Source organism: Plasmodium malariae (assembly GCF_900090045.1).
Source record: "Plasmodium malariae genome assembly, chromosome: 14".
Classification (NCBI taxonomy): Eukaryota; Apicomplexa; class Aconoidasida; order Haemosporida; family Plasmodiidae; genus Plasmodium; species Plasmodium malariae.
Window position 1 is genome coordinate 2,872,839 of NC_041788.1, and position 14,356 is coordinate 2,887,194.

A 14,356-nucleotide genomic window follows, 5' to 3' on the forward strand; every position below is an offset into this window, starting at 1 on the left:
CATTGAAGAAGAATTTTACTTTTTTCCCTCTTACCTCTTTACTTTTTTTCTGTGATTGTGTTCAATTGGACATAGTTAACGTTAAGTGTTTAGTATTTTAATTAAATTTTTTTTTTTTTATGTAAATATTTATTTAAAAAAGACAAAAGAAAATTTTTTTTTTTTAAATTGTATTTTTAATATGATTATAAGAACATGCACACAACTTTCTTACTGAAATAACAAGTAATAATCTGTTCTTACAATTCAACGGCAATATGGTATATTCTACACAAACCCAGATATTCAAAACTTGCTAAAATGAAAAAATAGTAAGCAAATATATGTGTATATGCAAAAGGAAACATCAAAGCAAAGAAGAAATAGTGAAATAGCAAAATAGTGAAATAGCAAAATAGTGAAATAGCAAAATAGTGAAATAGCAAAATAGTGAAATAGCAAAATAGCGAAATTGCTAAATTGCTAAGTTGCTAAATTGCTAAGTTGCTAAATTGCTAAGTTGCTAAATTGCTAAGTTGCTAAATTGCTAAGTTGCTAAATTGCTAAGTTGCTAAATTGCTAAATTGCTAAGTTGCTAAATTGCTAAATTGCTAAGTTGCTAAATTGCTAAATTGCTAAATTGCTAAATTGCTAAGTTGCTAAATTGAGGCATAACGACTCAGCGAAATAATGAAGGTGTTTAGATCCAAAAAAAAAAAAAAAGAAAAAACATAAACGTAATGTTTGTTCTGTCCACTTTCTTAATATAAAAATATTATAAGTGTCATTCACTTCTCCATTATACGTTTTTCTCTACATTAACATTAACTCCTCTTATGTTACATTCAGAACGATCCGTAATTTCCGATATATCTGAAAACTGAGTTTTATTTTTGTCAATAATAGTTGGACCTCCTAATTTATGTACACCTGTGTAAGTTGATTTGTCGTCGTGGAATCTTACATTATCAGCTTTTGTCCCATATAAGATAGGTCCATTGGATGCTTCATAACATAAAGTCTCTACAAACTTATCATAGTCCAATTTGTGTTTTTCTATCAAATATTTAACTGCCTCAACAAATTGATCGTAATTAATTCTTTTAGCTCCTTTCGTTTTAACCTTAGCGAATGTAATATCAGCATCAACGGCTGTTAATTTTTTGCCTATCAGTTCTGAGAAAAAGTACAGTACACACAAAAAAATAAAATAAACAAAAAAATAAAATAAACAAAATAAAAAAAAATTATGAATTCTATATTTTTTAATGATGAGTCTTTTATGTCAATAATTTATTCTCATGCATTTTTGGAGTAACATATTTTTCGAACATTTAAGGCTATTAAAAAAGGGTAATAATATATTCATTAAAAAGAAAGAAAGAAAGAAAAGAGAAGGGAAAGGAGAAGAGTGGACAAGACAAAATGAAATAAAATAAAATAAAAAAAGAAAGGATAAACTTCAAAATTATTAAACATCTTTGTATATAACATATCACTTCAATAGTTCGCGTAAAAAACTGTATATATGCCTATAAATAATTTACTCCTACGGACGAACTGTTTTATGAAGGTATTACTAGAGTCCTTTAAGATTTTTACAAAAGTCCTACTATCCATGTCAGACGCATTTTTGGTATATGCGTAAAAAGCATTTTCCATTTTTATAAATTATGTATACATATATCAAATAAAAAGTTTATAAAATTCGTATTTTAAAATTATTAACACAATTTGGAACACGATCTTAAATCAGTGTTGCTGCTTGGAATATACTGTGTATAATTTGCACGCAAAGAAAGCGAATGAAGCAAATAAAAAAAATGAAAAAAATGAAAAAAACAAATGTAGATTTGCGAATTAATCTGGCACTTAATTGGTTTCTTAAAAAAAATATTTATAAGTTGTTAAAAAAAAAAGAGAGAACCACAAAAAATAAAAACAAAAAAAATTAGACAGTGAAGGAGTAAAAAAATAAATATGCACATGAACAAAAATAAGGCTATTTTTATTTTATTTTTATTTGGTTTTAATTTTATTTTTTTAATTTCATTTTAATTTTATTTTTTTAATTTCATTTTAATTTTATTTTTTTAATTTCATTTTTTTATTTTCATTTTTTTAATTTCATTTTTTTAATTTCATTTTTTTATTTTTATTTTATTTTTACTATTTTGCTGTGTTATCCTATTTTATCATTTTATTGCTTTATCATATTTTTTTTTTTTTTTCCCCTTTATATTATGACATGTTCATGTAGAACTGCAAAACTGAAAAGGTACTATGTGTGCTTATACACACATATATATGCTTATACACACATATATATGCTTATACACACATATATATGCTTATACACACATACATATGCTTATACATATATATATGTACAATTAAACAAATACCTCCGGAAATGGCTAAAAAATACATCTCTCTTTTCTTTTTTATATCTACGTGAATGTAGAAAAGCGGTTTAAAAATATGTGTAAATGTTTTACAGATTAGCTAGTCTTTTGTGAGGGAAATTTTTTTTTTTTTTTCTTTTCTCTTTATCAAAGCACCTGAACAGTAAGCATATGCTCATATATACCCATATATACACATATATACACATATATATAATATATATAATATATATATATATATATATATATGTGCAGGAAAAATAGTGTACGTATATTTCCATTTTCTTATTTTTTTTTTGAACCACAAGAGTGCGAGTAAAAACTGATTAAATACTTTTAAAAAAAAATTTTAGTTGTTGCAAATATTATAATATATATTTTTTTTATATAATTTTTGTTTAGTCTTGTTTTTTTCAAAAAATGGAAGCAATAAAAAATTTTTATGAAGCACAAATAATCTGCCATGCAAAAATTTAGATGGTGTATAAAAAAATAATTTTACACATTATTTATTTTTTAAAGATGAGGATGAAAAACTGTTAATTCATTAATATTGTATGTTTAAATATTTGCAGTTCTGTAAAGCCAAATAAGCAGCAATATTGCTTTTCCTTCGTACCTTTCGTATTTCGCTTTTGCTATTTTTCTTTTTCCTTTCTCATTCCTTTGCTCTATCGTTTTCCCTTTCTTTCACTCGTATTTTTGCCCTATACGTTTGCCTTTATTTTTCCCTATCTCTTTTGTTTTTACACTTCAACCTTTTAAGCTATGAATGGTATCAATATAGTAGCTAAAATTCCAAATGTGTCAAAGTTATTGGTAAGCATTAATATAAATAAACAACAAAAATATGACATGCTATTTTATTTTAAAATAATTTTTATGGAGATTTGAAATAAACGCATTTGCTTTCTACTTTTTTGCCTCTTTCCGTTTTTGCTTTCATCCTCTCCTTTAAATACACTTTTTTTCGAACAGACAAATGTACGATATTTTTCAGATAGAAAAAGGAAAATTATGAACGGTACAGAATATATCAGGAGGAAAACTGGTTACGGAGGAAGGATAAGAAGAAATCGCCAAGCACCCGCTTACAAAAGATGACAAATCATTCGGTAGGTTTTTCGCCTTAAGTTTGGATAAAAAGTGAACATATTCAGTTGAACGATATGTCTGTTTGAAAGGACAAAGATTTTTACACAGGCATGACGTATATATGTAAATGTCCATTTATGCATACATATATATATATATATATATGGGGTATCTATACGAAGAATGAATATATGAAAAGGAAAAATAGGCCATTTTTAACCTAGTGCATTGTACTCACGACATTGCAGTTCATGATTATGAAATTATTTGCACTGCGTAGAATTCATTCTTTCTATTGTTTTTGTAAATATTTGAGCTATAAATGCTTAAAAAAGCAAAATAAAACGAAGCAATAAAATGATGCAGTTAAACGAAGCAATAAAATGATGCAGTTAAACGAAGCAATAAAATGATGCAGTTAAACGAAGCAATAAAATGATGCAGTTAAACGACACAATAAAATTATGCATTCAAACGATGCAATAAAATGATGCAATAAAATGATGCAATAAAATGATGCAGTCAAACGACTTAATAAAACAAAGAAAATGAAAGCAAAACAAATGGTGTACGTCGAATATATAGCAACAAACGCAAATGCGCGCACACACAATTGCATACGCAAAAAATGCACATGTAACTCTTCACGTCACGCGTATGATGAAAACTCCCTTGGTTAAATTTTTTCAAAAACAGTCATCTTTGCAGATCTGGAGGAGTTATTGAGTCTTATTTCCCTTTCATTTGGAGTTATGGGGTTTTCATTAATTTTTTTCCACCAATTTTTTCTGTTTTCTGCATAATTTTGTATGCATTTATATTCTAAAGAATGATAAGAGATAAGAATTAACCTGCTTCTATGCTTTAATAACTTATGAGCAGATATTAACAATTCTTTTAATGCTTTCAACTCATCATTAATGTAAATCCGGAATGACTGAAATACTCTCGATAAGACTTTATTATTTGATTTATAATTTTTTTTACAAGTAGAAAGAATAATTTCTTTTAATTCATATGTGGTTGTTATCATCTTTTCATTATTTTTCCTCCATAAGATAATCTTCCTTGCAATCTTTGAAGCTTTTTTTTCCTGACCATATGTTTCTATAATAAATTTTAGTTTTTTAAAACTATAAGTGTTTAGGATAACATGTATTTTGTTCATCATGTTTCTGTCATGCTTATTAATACATTTACTTGAGTTACTTTTTGGAGTATCATCAAATGCATAATTTTTTGAAGAATCATCACTCACGCTGTTTTTTGAAACATGGTCAATCGCTTTATCTTTTGACATACCACGCCTTATGTATTCTCTTTCCGTATATTTGTTCATATTCATATCTAGAATGCCATTATATTTATAGCTAAACCCCCTTTTGCTACATGTCAACTGGTGTGAAGATAAACCTAGATCTACTATCATGCCGTTGTAACTATTAAATAAAGGTAAAGAATGATAACTAAGTAAATGTATTATATTTCTATAATCACCCTGTATAAGTGTCAGTCTATTTTGTCTTAAATAATTTTGTAGTTTTACTTTATTGTAATATATTGATTCTATATCTTTATCTATTCCTATCACTTTGCATTCTGTAATATTTTTTAAAATTTCCAAAGTATGACCACCTCCTCCCAGAGTTGAATCAATGTAATACCCCACTTCTTTCTCCCCATTTGTGTTGCTTTCCTCTTTAATTGATCTAACGTCATTCAAGTAAAAAATGTTTGCACCCTCCTTATATGGAAAATTACTACTATTTGTTTTTTTTGCTTTTTCATTTTCACTGTCGATAGGTGGTCTTCTCTCATTGTGTTTGTTCAAAGTCATCCATCTGTTATTTGATGAGACGGTAGGGGTTAGTTTCGTGCAGTTACCACTGTTACCACCACTAATACCGATATCAGTACCAACATCAACACCTACATCAGTACCAACATCAACACCTACATCAGTACCAACATCAACACCTACATCAGTACCAACATCAACACCGATATCAGCATCATTATGAGCACTACCACCACCACTAACATCTTCGCCCGTTTGGTCATACGTATCCCTGTAACGTATATGTCGTATTACCTCCTCCAGTAAGACAGGTGTGTGGTAAACATACGATTTATCAAATATGTTTGATTCATTTTGTTCATGCACTTCTTTATTTTTTAATGAAAATGAAAAGGAGTACCGATTTGTTTCTCCCTTCTCAAAAGGGGAATTATTCGTATTAGCCGAGTAACGTGGGACATATTGGCTTTTCCAATTTTTTATTTTAAAACATATAATGAGGTCATTATTAAGTAAGAAAAGGAAGATGATCAAAAAATGAAACATTCAACATTTATGTGCAAACGGCTGTACATACATACATGCATAAAGGGGGAGGGGGGAAGGAAAAAATAGATAAATAGGAAGGGTCGACAAGTAACTGAGGAACTTTTATGAGCCGACCAGTTTGACAAAAAAAAAAAAAAAAGAAAAAAAATTAATTGTAATAAATTCAAATATAATAATATATAATGAACTATAATATAATGTAAATTAATATATCGTAAAGTTGTAAAGTAAAAAAACCAAAGGGTGTGAAATGAAAGAGAGAAAAGCCAAAAATTATCAAATAACGTAAAAAATGACAAAACGTAAATTTAAAAAAAAAAAAAAAAAAAAAAAAAAAAATCATATTTCTCCGAGTGACGTTCGAAAATAGGGGATATATAGCGTAGCTTCTTTTTTTTTTTTTTTTTTTTTTTTTTTTTTTATTTATAAAGCAGGATTTGCGCATATATATATATATATATATATGACAAAACTTTTGGGCGATTGTTTACCTGAATGACTAGCAAACACATAAAAGCACACAAAAAATTGGAAAAAGTATAAGTATAAAACGTGTGAAACGTGTGAAACGTGCGAAAAAATATATAATTACAAGTAAAACCTTAGAAGAACGTTAAAAAAAGTTTAAAGAATATTCCCACTGTTGAAGTCTCTTCAAGGGAAAGCCATCCGAAACGCGAAAAAGTGATAGCACATTTCTGTAAAAAAAATATATATATGTAATTTATAGTAACATATTATAACTACTTCCTGGTTAGTGTTCTTCTGTTAGTCCGTTAATAAGGAGACAAAACAGGATGTGGTGTGCACGTATGTACATGTGCATATATGTATGTGGGCATGTATGTATGTGTGCATGTATGTATTTGTACACATACTTGCACGGATCATTCTCCTCGATGCCTTGAAGTTTACGATACTGTGAAGAGCTAAAAAAAAAAAAAAATAATAATAAATAATAATAAATAATAATATATAATAATAAATAATAATATATAATAATATATAATAATAAATAATAATAAATAATAATAAATAATAATAAGTAAAAATAAGGGAAAATAAGGGAAAATACATAAATATAACTGACAGTAGGTAAAAACAAAATAGCAACATCCTGGCAAGGGCAGAATAAACCACGAAAGGCGTACACGCAAAATGAATGTAGGTATGTACATTGTGAGTGCGTTTTTGTTGTATGCAGGTGTTCTGAATTATAAACCTTTGATTTATTTAATTAACACAAATTTGTACGAAATAATAGAAAAAAAGAAAAAATTTGAAATTTCGGATTACTGGTTGCATAAATGGTTAGAATACGGCTTTGTTTGTGTGTACGTGTGTATAGCATTTCAGCCCAGTAGAAATGTGTATTCAAAGCGTAGTAAATACAATTACATTTTTGCAAAAATATTGTTAATATATTTTTTTTTTTTTTTTTTCCATTTTATTATTAATATAAGTAATAACTTTCCTCTTAATATATTTTATTTGTTTCTTATAACATTTCATTTGTCTGAATTTTTTTTATCTTTTGTTCATAATAAAAATAATTATAATTATTACAATTTTCTGATTAATCCTAATTATGGCTATGCATATTTTTTTGTCTTAACCCTACTGGAATATTATGCGAAGATATTTCTATTTGTACTATTACGGGCATTTGAAAAATACATAAATAAATACCTATTGCGTCAACTTTTAATATTTAATTTTTTTTTTTTCAAGAATTACATGGATAATTATGGTATTTGCACTTACTCTTATTATAATCAAATAAAAACAAATAAGTCTAATATAACTACCCCTATAATAAATGAAATACAAGGAAAGAACAAACCAATGAAAAAACTGCTAGCAACACGGTATGATAATAATACTATTATTAGCTTATTTTTAACAAAAAGAGATTTATTAAAAGATAGCAATTATTCACAGATAATATTTTTGCGAAAAGATACTAACGTAAAACATGTTCTAAGTGTGTATAAATTTGGTCGTAATAAAGATTCTTACCATTTGTATAAAAATACACATAAGCAAAAAAAAAAAAATAGATACAGTAACTCAAGCAAAACACATTATGATATAGAGGAAAAGGCGATATCAAGTGCATATCCATCTTTTACAGATTTATCAGGAAACAAGTGCATATTCAACAACACCCTTGTTACAAGGTTTATACAAAAATGGACAAACAAAATATTTTCGAAAAAGTATGATCTTAACAATTCCTTATTTCAAAAAATTATTTTGAAATATGAAAATTTTTTTCATAGTTATGATATAATAGGTAACTACGATCAAATTTATAATTACTACTTATTTATAAGTTTATTATCATTGCTATTTAGTTTAGCTGGTTTTCTTTTGAGAATATTTGGCTTAATACAATGCTCAAAAAATTTTTCTTTTTACGTTTTACACTCTGATACCTTATTTAAAAAATATGTTAAACGGAAACACGATCTGGTAACATGGGGTCTCTACAAGTATATGAGGCATCCCTGTTATACTGGATGGTTTTATTATGCCCTATGTAAGTTTTACAAAATGACGAAAACAGCATAATAAGCAAAGATGTCCAAATGCATGAAAAAAAATGTGCGTAACAATTGTTTTGTGTTGTAGTTCCTTCTGATCATACATGCGTAAAATCAGTGTACACCACGCTAAATGTACATATATACGCACGTACATGCATACATACATACATACACACAAATATGTACACATGTAAGAGGTGTAGAAAATTATTATTTAATTACAATAATACATATGTTCATTTGAACAGTAGTGGCTTACCAAATGTGAGAGTGTTACATGGTCAAAAGAAACAGTTCGCCTGTTTAACCATATTATTATACTTATGCGCACTTTTGAGACTCATTTGTTGTATTCCACTTCTTATATATACATGTACATACGTGCAAACATGTGCGCGTTTGGGTATGTATATATATATATATATATATATATATTTTTTTTTTTTTTTTTTTTTTCTTTTCATGTCAGTTCTACAACTATTTTTATTTAACATCATTTGCTTTATCCTTTGTTTCATAATATCTTGGACATATTTCTACAGAACGATAAAACTTGAAGAGAAGTATTTGCTTGAATGTTACGATGACGAATACAGAAAATATAAAGCACAAACACCGAACATATAGTAACAAAAAAAAAAAACAAAAAAAAAATTTACAAAAAAAAAAAAAAAAAAAAAAAATTTACAAAAATGGGTATAATGTGATGTATATATACATAGTATATGAAATTATTATGTTCCTAATTTACAATTAGTTTTTTTTTTTTTTTTTTTCCTTTTTAGCATTCCCTTCATGAATAATATTTAAATAAATTAAAAAAGGTCATCCTTTGAAAAAATTTATACATCATATGACTTAGTCAAAAAGGGGCGTTCCACTAATCCACACACGTGCTATAAGGGCGTTCTTTATATATACAAATATATGTAAAAGCGCACATATACAGATCTAGCTATATGCATGCTTCCGAACAGAATACGTGTGCAGTTGCTTATTATATTTTATATTGTATTATATTGTATTGTATTTTGTTTCATTTTGATTCATTTTGATTCATTTTGATTCATTATGTTTCATTTTGATTCATTATGTTTCATTTTGATTCATTTTGATTCATTATGATTATGTTTCATTTTGATTCATTATGTTTCATTTTGTTTTATTTTGGTTCATCTTGTTTTAGTTTTTTAGCTATGCATTATTCGGCGTCGCGCCAAGTCCCATACTAGCGAGTGCTTCTAAAAAACTTGTGAACAATGGTGCTCCTAATTATTCATTCTACGGCTCAATTTGCTATTTATTTTTAACTTGTCTTATTATATTTTTATTACAGTACATTACACATTATTATATTATTATATTATCATATTATCATATTATCATATTATCATATTATCATATTATCATATTATCATATTTTATTCGATGTTCTTATTCTTTTTTTTTTCGGTGAACCAAGTATATGGTAACAAAAACATTTCATCATTTGTAAATATAAATCCAGTCAAAATATATATAGCACGATCAAGCATAATTTGGATCATCCATCCCATCACAACCCTTCCAGTCTCCATTTTTCTGAAAATTTCCCCATTTCTTCTCTTAAATTTTGTGCATTAACATGTTCACGCAGTGATAGCATCCAGTTCTGCTTGTTTTTTAAGTTCATTACCATTTTGGCTAGTACAGTTTTCTGGGAAATTTTCTAGAGCAATGTTTTCCCCATCACTTTTCCACAAACACAAGGAAGTATGTACAGCATTAATATAAGCATTTATATACTTGTTTGTATAAAGTTTTTCATCTAAAAAATATTTGATCTCCTAATAAAATTGAAAATGTGTTTTAAGCAAAATTTATCATTCTGCTGCTTAACTTTTTTTTTTTTTTTTTTTTTTATGCTTTAACTTACATTTAATGCACTCCTATAAGAATCTTCCACAAATAAGTTGGGGTATTCATAGTGGTTTAAACATCGTTGCATTTGGAAGCCTTAACAAAATGGGGGGAAAAAAAAAAAAAAAAAAAAAATAGGCAAATGTATGTGTGAATGTGCATGCTATTTTTCAAATGCTTATACAGTAGTACAAACAGGTATGTAACTACACCAATGTGAAATGCAAATGCAAATGCAAATACAAATACAAATATAAATGTACATGCTCAAAGGAATATATAACCGTACGAGAGCATTTACACTAGTTATATAAAAAGCATATGTTTGTATATGGTGCCAATCTTTTGCTCACAGTTATGCTCCTTGCTGTATGAGACCTCGATAAACCCGTTGTTACCGTATATTTTGAGGGCAAAAATTTTATTTAACGTGTTAACGGAAATATTGAAATAACAAGTTAAGGAATTATAAAAAACATTACCAGCTAAGCAATGAACTGTTTCTTTGTCGCTTTTAATAGAATAACATTTGGATAGAACTTTTTTGGGTTTTTCAAATAAATATTCAATCAGAGAAATTATTAAAATAGATCTATATAATAATATATTTGTTATTCCTTCATTTTCAACTGAAAAAGGAATAAATGTAGATTCTATCTGTACAGCATATATATATCCTAAGTCGTTCAGCGTATTCTTAAGATTATAAAATACACGCTCGTTCAACAAAGGATTAAAAATATTCCAATAAAATTGCTTATTAACATTTTTATACTCTTTTTTAATATCATATATATAATTTGTATGAGCATTAAAATTATTTAGTAAGGATCTCAGCTTTTCCAATTTCTGAATATTTAATGTTGGTACATTTGAGCTAAATATGTAAAAAAATTTTTTTTGATTTATTACATATTCTAATATTACTTCGTGATATTTATTTGTAGACAAGGCTAAAAATAATAAATGAATCTTTTCAGGACTGAGCTCATCTAAATATTTTAAAGTGTTATCACTTTTGTTTGTTTCTGTGTCATATAGACCAAACGTTTCCACATAACAATTTTTTAACTCCTGATCATTACAAAACAAATATTTTATTTTCCATTCACTCATTAAAAGGGGGATCCACTTGAATCCTTCCTTATCACAAATCAAACATATGGACGGTTTGTCTACAGTCATTTTGAGTGAACACACACAGAGGAGGCGAGAAAAGCGGTGTCGGCAAAACGAGCTTTATATGTGTTAGTTTGGTATGTATACACATATATGTATATATGCACACACTCGTGAGACAGCTTCTGCGGTCACTCTGAAGACTATTATTCTGAACCATACACAAAATAATGCAGTTGGAATGAATTCAAATAAAAAAAATTTACATTTAATGTAACAGTTGATAACCAAAACGAAAAAAAAAAGAAAAAAGGGAAAATGGGAAAATAGAAAAATGGAAAAATAAAAGAAAAGAATGAGCGAAAAAAGGAAAAATGGGGAAATAGGAAAATAGAAAAATAAAAGAAAAGAAAGAGTGAAAAAAGGAAAAATTCGGAAATAGGAAAATAGAAAAATAAAAGAAAAGAAAGAGTGAAAAAAGGAAAAAAGGAAAAATCTCAATTAGGCAAAAAAAACCTAAAACGATCAATTTCGTTCACTGCAAAGGAAAATATAAAAAAGTAAACACAATAATGGCACGTTTTGCATAGGCAAAAATTTGATAATAAAAAAAAAAAAAAAAAAAAAAAATACATACATATATATATATATATATATATATATATATATTTCCTGCACAGTCATGCAAAATAAAAACATTCGGTGAAATATAGGAAATAAAAAAAAGGAAAAAAAATATGGACAACTATCACTATTTTCTACATATTGCAGCTTTATTTCGTTCATTTATACACACATGTTTGCCTATTTGCTTCTTTCCTTGCTTGTTTGTTTTTTCCTTAACTGTTCATAATATTGTGCGAACTTATGCAGGATAAACGTGTCAACAAATGCTAATGTTTAAAATACGGCTATTTAAAAAAAAAAAAAAAAAATGTATATATAGCTAAAAGTAGAATATTCAATGTTAGTAAAATTTCCGGTCTGTTCTGTTACCCGCAATACGATACAGATAAACATACTTCCGAGTGTTTACATTACAAAAGTTAAAAAGGATATTTTCCTTCTTTTTGAGAAAATAAGAAATTTATAATAAAACGGATAATTCGAAATAATTATTACGCCACATTTTGTATATTATTTATAGTGTATACATATATATGTATACATATATATGTATACATATATATGTATACATATATGTATTAAGGGCCTTTACGAAACAGTTTATTAATTTAATTTGTTTTATTTTTCTGCGTATAAATGACCATACCAGTTAGTTTTTACATAGATTATTTCTTCCAAAAAGGGACAATAAAGATTTAACAATGCAAATGCAAATTTTTTTTTTTTTTCTGTTATTACTGTGTAATGGGGGTATAACATTTTTAAAGGAAAGAATTATGCCCGAAAAAAATAATCAATTAAATATGAACATAGGCAGGTATTTTAAAACATAGATATTCTTTTGTATACAGTGGTAAACATCTAGCTAACTATATCTTCGTATGGAAAAAAAAAAAAAAAAAAAGAAGAACGGAGAGCAAATAACAAGCAATATTATGTCATCCGGTTTAACTAAAAATATCCATGATCATGAAAAAAGGATAGCAGTAAAACAAATGAAAGTTTATGTAAGTCCATTTGTACTCGCGCATCCACGCACAACTCTAATTCGGAAATATTTTAGTGTCGTTACCCCTGTCATGCAAACATAATTGTGCATACATATACAGATGTTATATGCATAAAACTTTCCTCTTTTTAGTAATGCACATATTCTGTCTTAACTCAGCTAGTTATACACTTACCCCTAAATTTTAAAAAAGCAAAATGAAACTATTCCCGAAAGATGCACATAAGTAATTTGCAACAGATAAAATAAAAAATAAACAAAATGAAAATAAATCAAACTCATAATTTCCAAAGAAAAAAAAGTCATTTAACCGTAATTAACGCTGTTTGAATTAGCCTTTATGCTGTAATTGTAAAATAAGGCAAATGCGTTTATAATGTACACTTGTTTAATAAAAATGGTATGCTTAAAAAAATATTTAAACAACTCAGTAGTGTTACTTTTTCGTTTAATATTGTATACATGAAAATGTTAAAAAAAAAAAAAAAAAAAAAAAAAAAAGTCATATTATCTCGTAAAATCATCTGAACAACAAGAAAAAATAAATAATAATATAAATAAATAAAAAAGATAACCTTAAGTTGCTGCTAATCCGTAATTGATGCAAAATTTCCTTAAAACTTAAGCAATTGAAAATATGCCAATAAATGTTAAGCTGATTTGAAGTAAGTCCTGTCCCGTTGTTTCCGTTTGTAGTAAGAGATACAATTTTATCATCATTATTTAGGAAAAATAATAAATGTAATAAAAGTATATATATTTTCCCCTTCCCTCGATTTTTATTCATAAGTGCAATATAAATGCTAAAATTGATATTAATAAAGAAAAAAAGATAAAATATAAAAGAGAAAAAAAAAAAAAAAAAAAAAAAAAAAAAAAAAAGTTCTATCGGAAAACATAAAATTATATATTTTTAATAAAATAAAAAAAACTATATATTCTCATACAAAATATTGCTATTTAAAATTATTTAGAAATTAATTATTATTTCCCAAATGGATATTTAAAAGCTTTGGCATTACACGCATGAATAAAGAAAAAAGAAGTGATATATATATTTTTTTAAAGTGGATAAAAAAAAAGGCGAAAACAAAAAAAAAAAAAATTATATTCATGTGTAGGTATAAATACGTACATACGTAAACATGTATTCATGTATATAAATATATGCGCATATTGTACATGCATATATATGCATATGCATGCATATGTATCTTTACATATATATATATATATATATATATATATATATATGTTAATGTCCTTACGCACGCACGGATGTACTTCACCCCACTCAACATTACCCGCTTTATGTGAACGTTTTGGC

At 26.8% G+C, this 14,356-nt stretch overlaps 4 protein-coding genes across 4 annotated transcripts; 1 reads left to right on the top strand and 3 right to left on the bottom strand.

Moving 5' to 3' along the window:
* Positions 1-778: 778 nt before the first annotated feature.
* Positions 779-1,641, bottom strand: PmUG01_14070800 (p25-alpha family protein, putative; the record flags this gene model as incomplete). Its single annotated transcript, XM_029008297.1, has 2 exons — positions 779-1,155; positions 1,560-1,641. 2 exons carry the CDS (start codon positions 1,639-1,641, stop codon positions 779-781), a joined length of 459 nt encoding a protein of 152 aa, XP_028864601.1.
* A 2,514-nt stretch (positions 1,642-4,155) lies between these two features.
* PmUG01_14070900 (S-adenosyl-methyltransferase, putative) lies at positions 4,156-5,823 on the bottom strand (the record flags this gene model as incomplete). Its single annotated transcript, XM_029008298.1, has 1 exon — positions 4,156-5,823. The coding sequence occupies one exon, from the start codon at positions 5,821-5,823 to the stop codon at positions 4,156-4,158; it is 1,668 nt and encodes a 555-aa protein (XP_028864602.1).
* A 1,161-nt stretch (positions 5,824-6,984) lies between these two features.
* Positions 6,985-9,185, top strand: PmUG01_14071000 (protein-S-isoprenylcysteine O-methyltransferase, putative; the record flags this gene model as incomplete). Its single annotated transcript, XM_029008300.1, has 3 exons — positions 6,985-8,368; positions 8,845-9,001; positions 9,161-9,185. The coding sequence occupies 3 exons, from the start codon at positions 6,985-6,987 to the stop codon at positions 9,183-9,185; spliced, it is 1,566 nt and encodes a 521-aa protein (XP_028864603.1).
* Positions 9,186-10,003: 818 nt separating this feature from the next.
* Positions 10,004-11,459, bottom strand: PmUG01_14071100 (conserved Plasmodium protein, unknown function; the record flags this gene model as incomplete). Its single annotated transcript, XM_029008301.1, has 3 exons — positions 10,004-10,201; positions 10,291-10,370; positions 10,628-11,459. The coding sequence occupies 3 exons, from the start codon at positions 11,457-11,459 to the stop codon at positions 10,004-10,006; spliced, it is 1,110 nt and encodes a 369-aa protein (XP_028864604.1).
* Between the last annotated feature and the right edge of the window lie 2,897 nt (positions 11,460-14,356).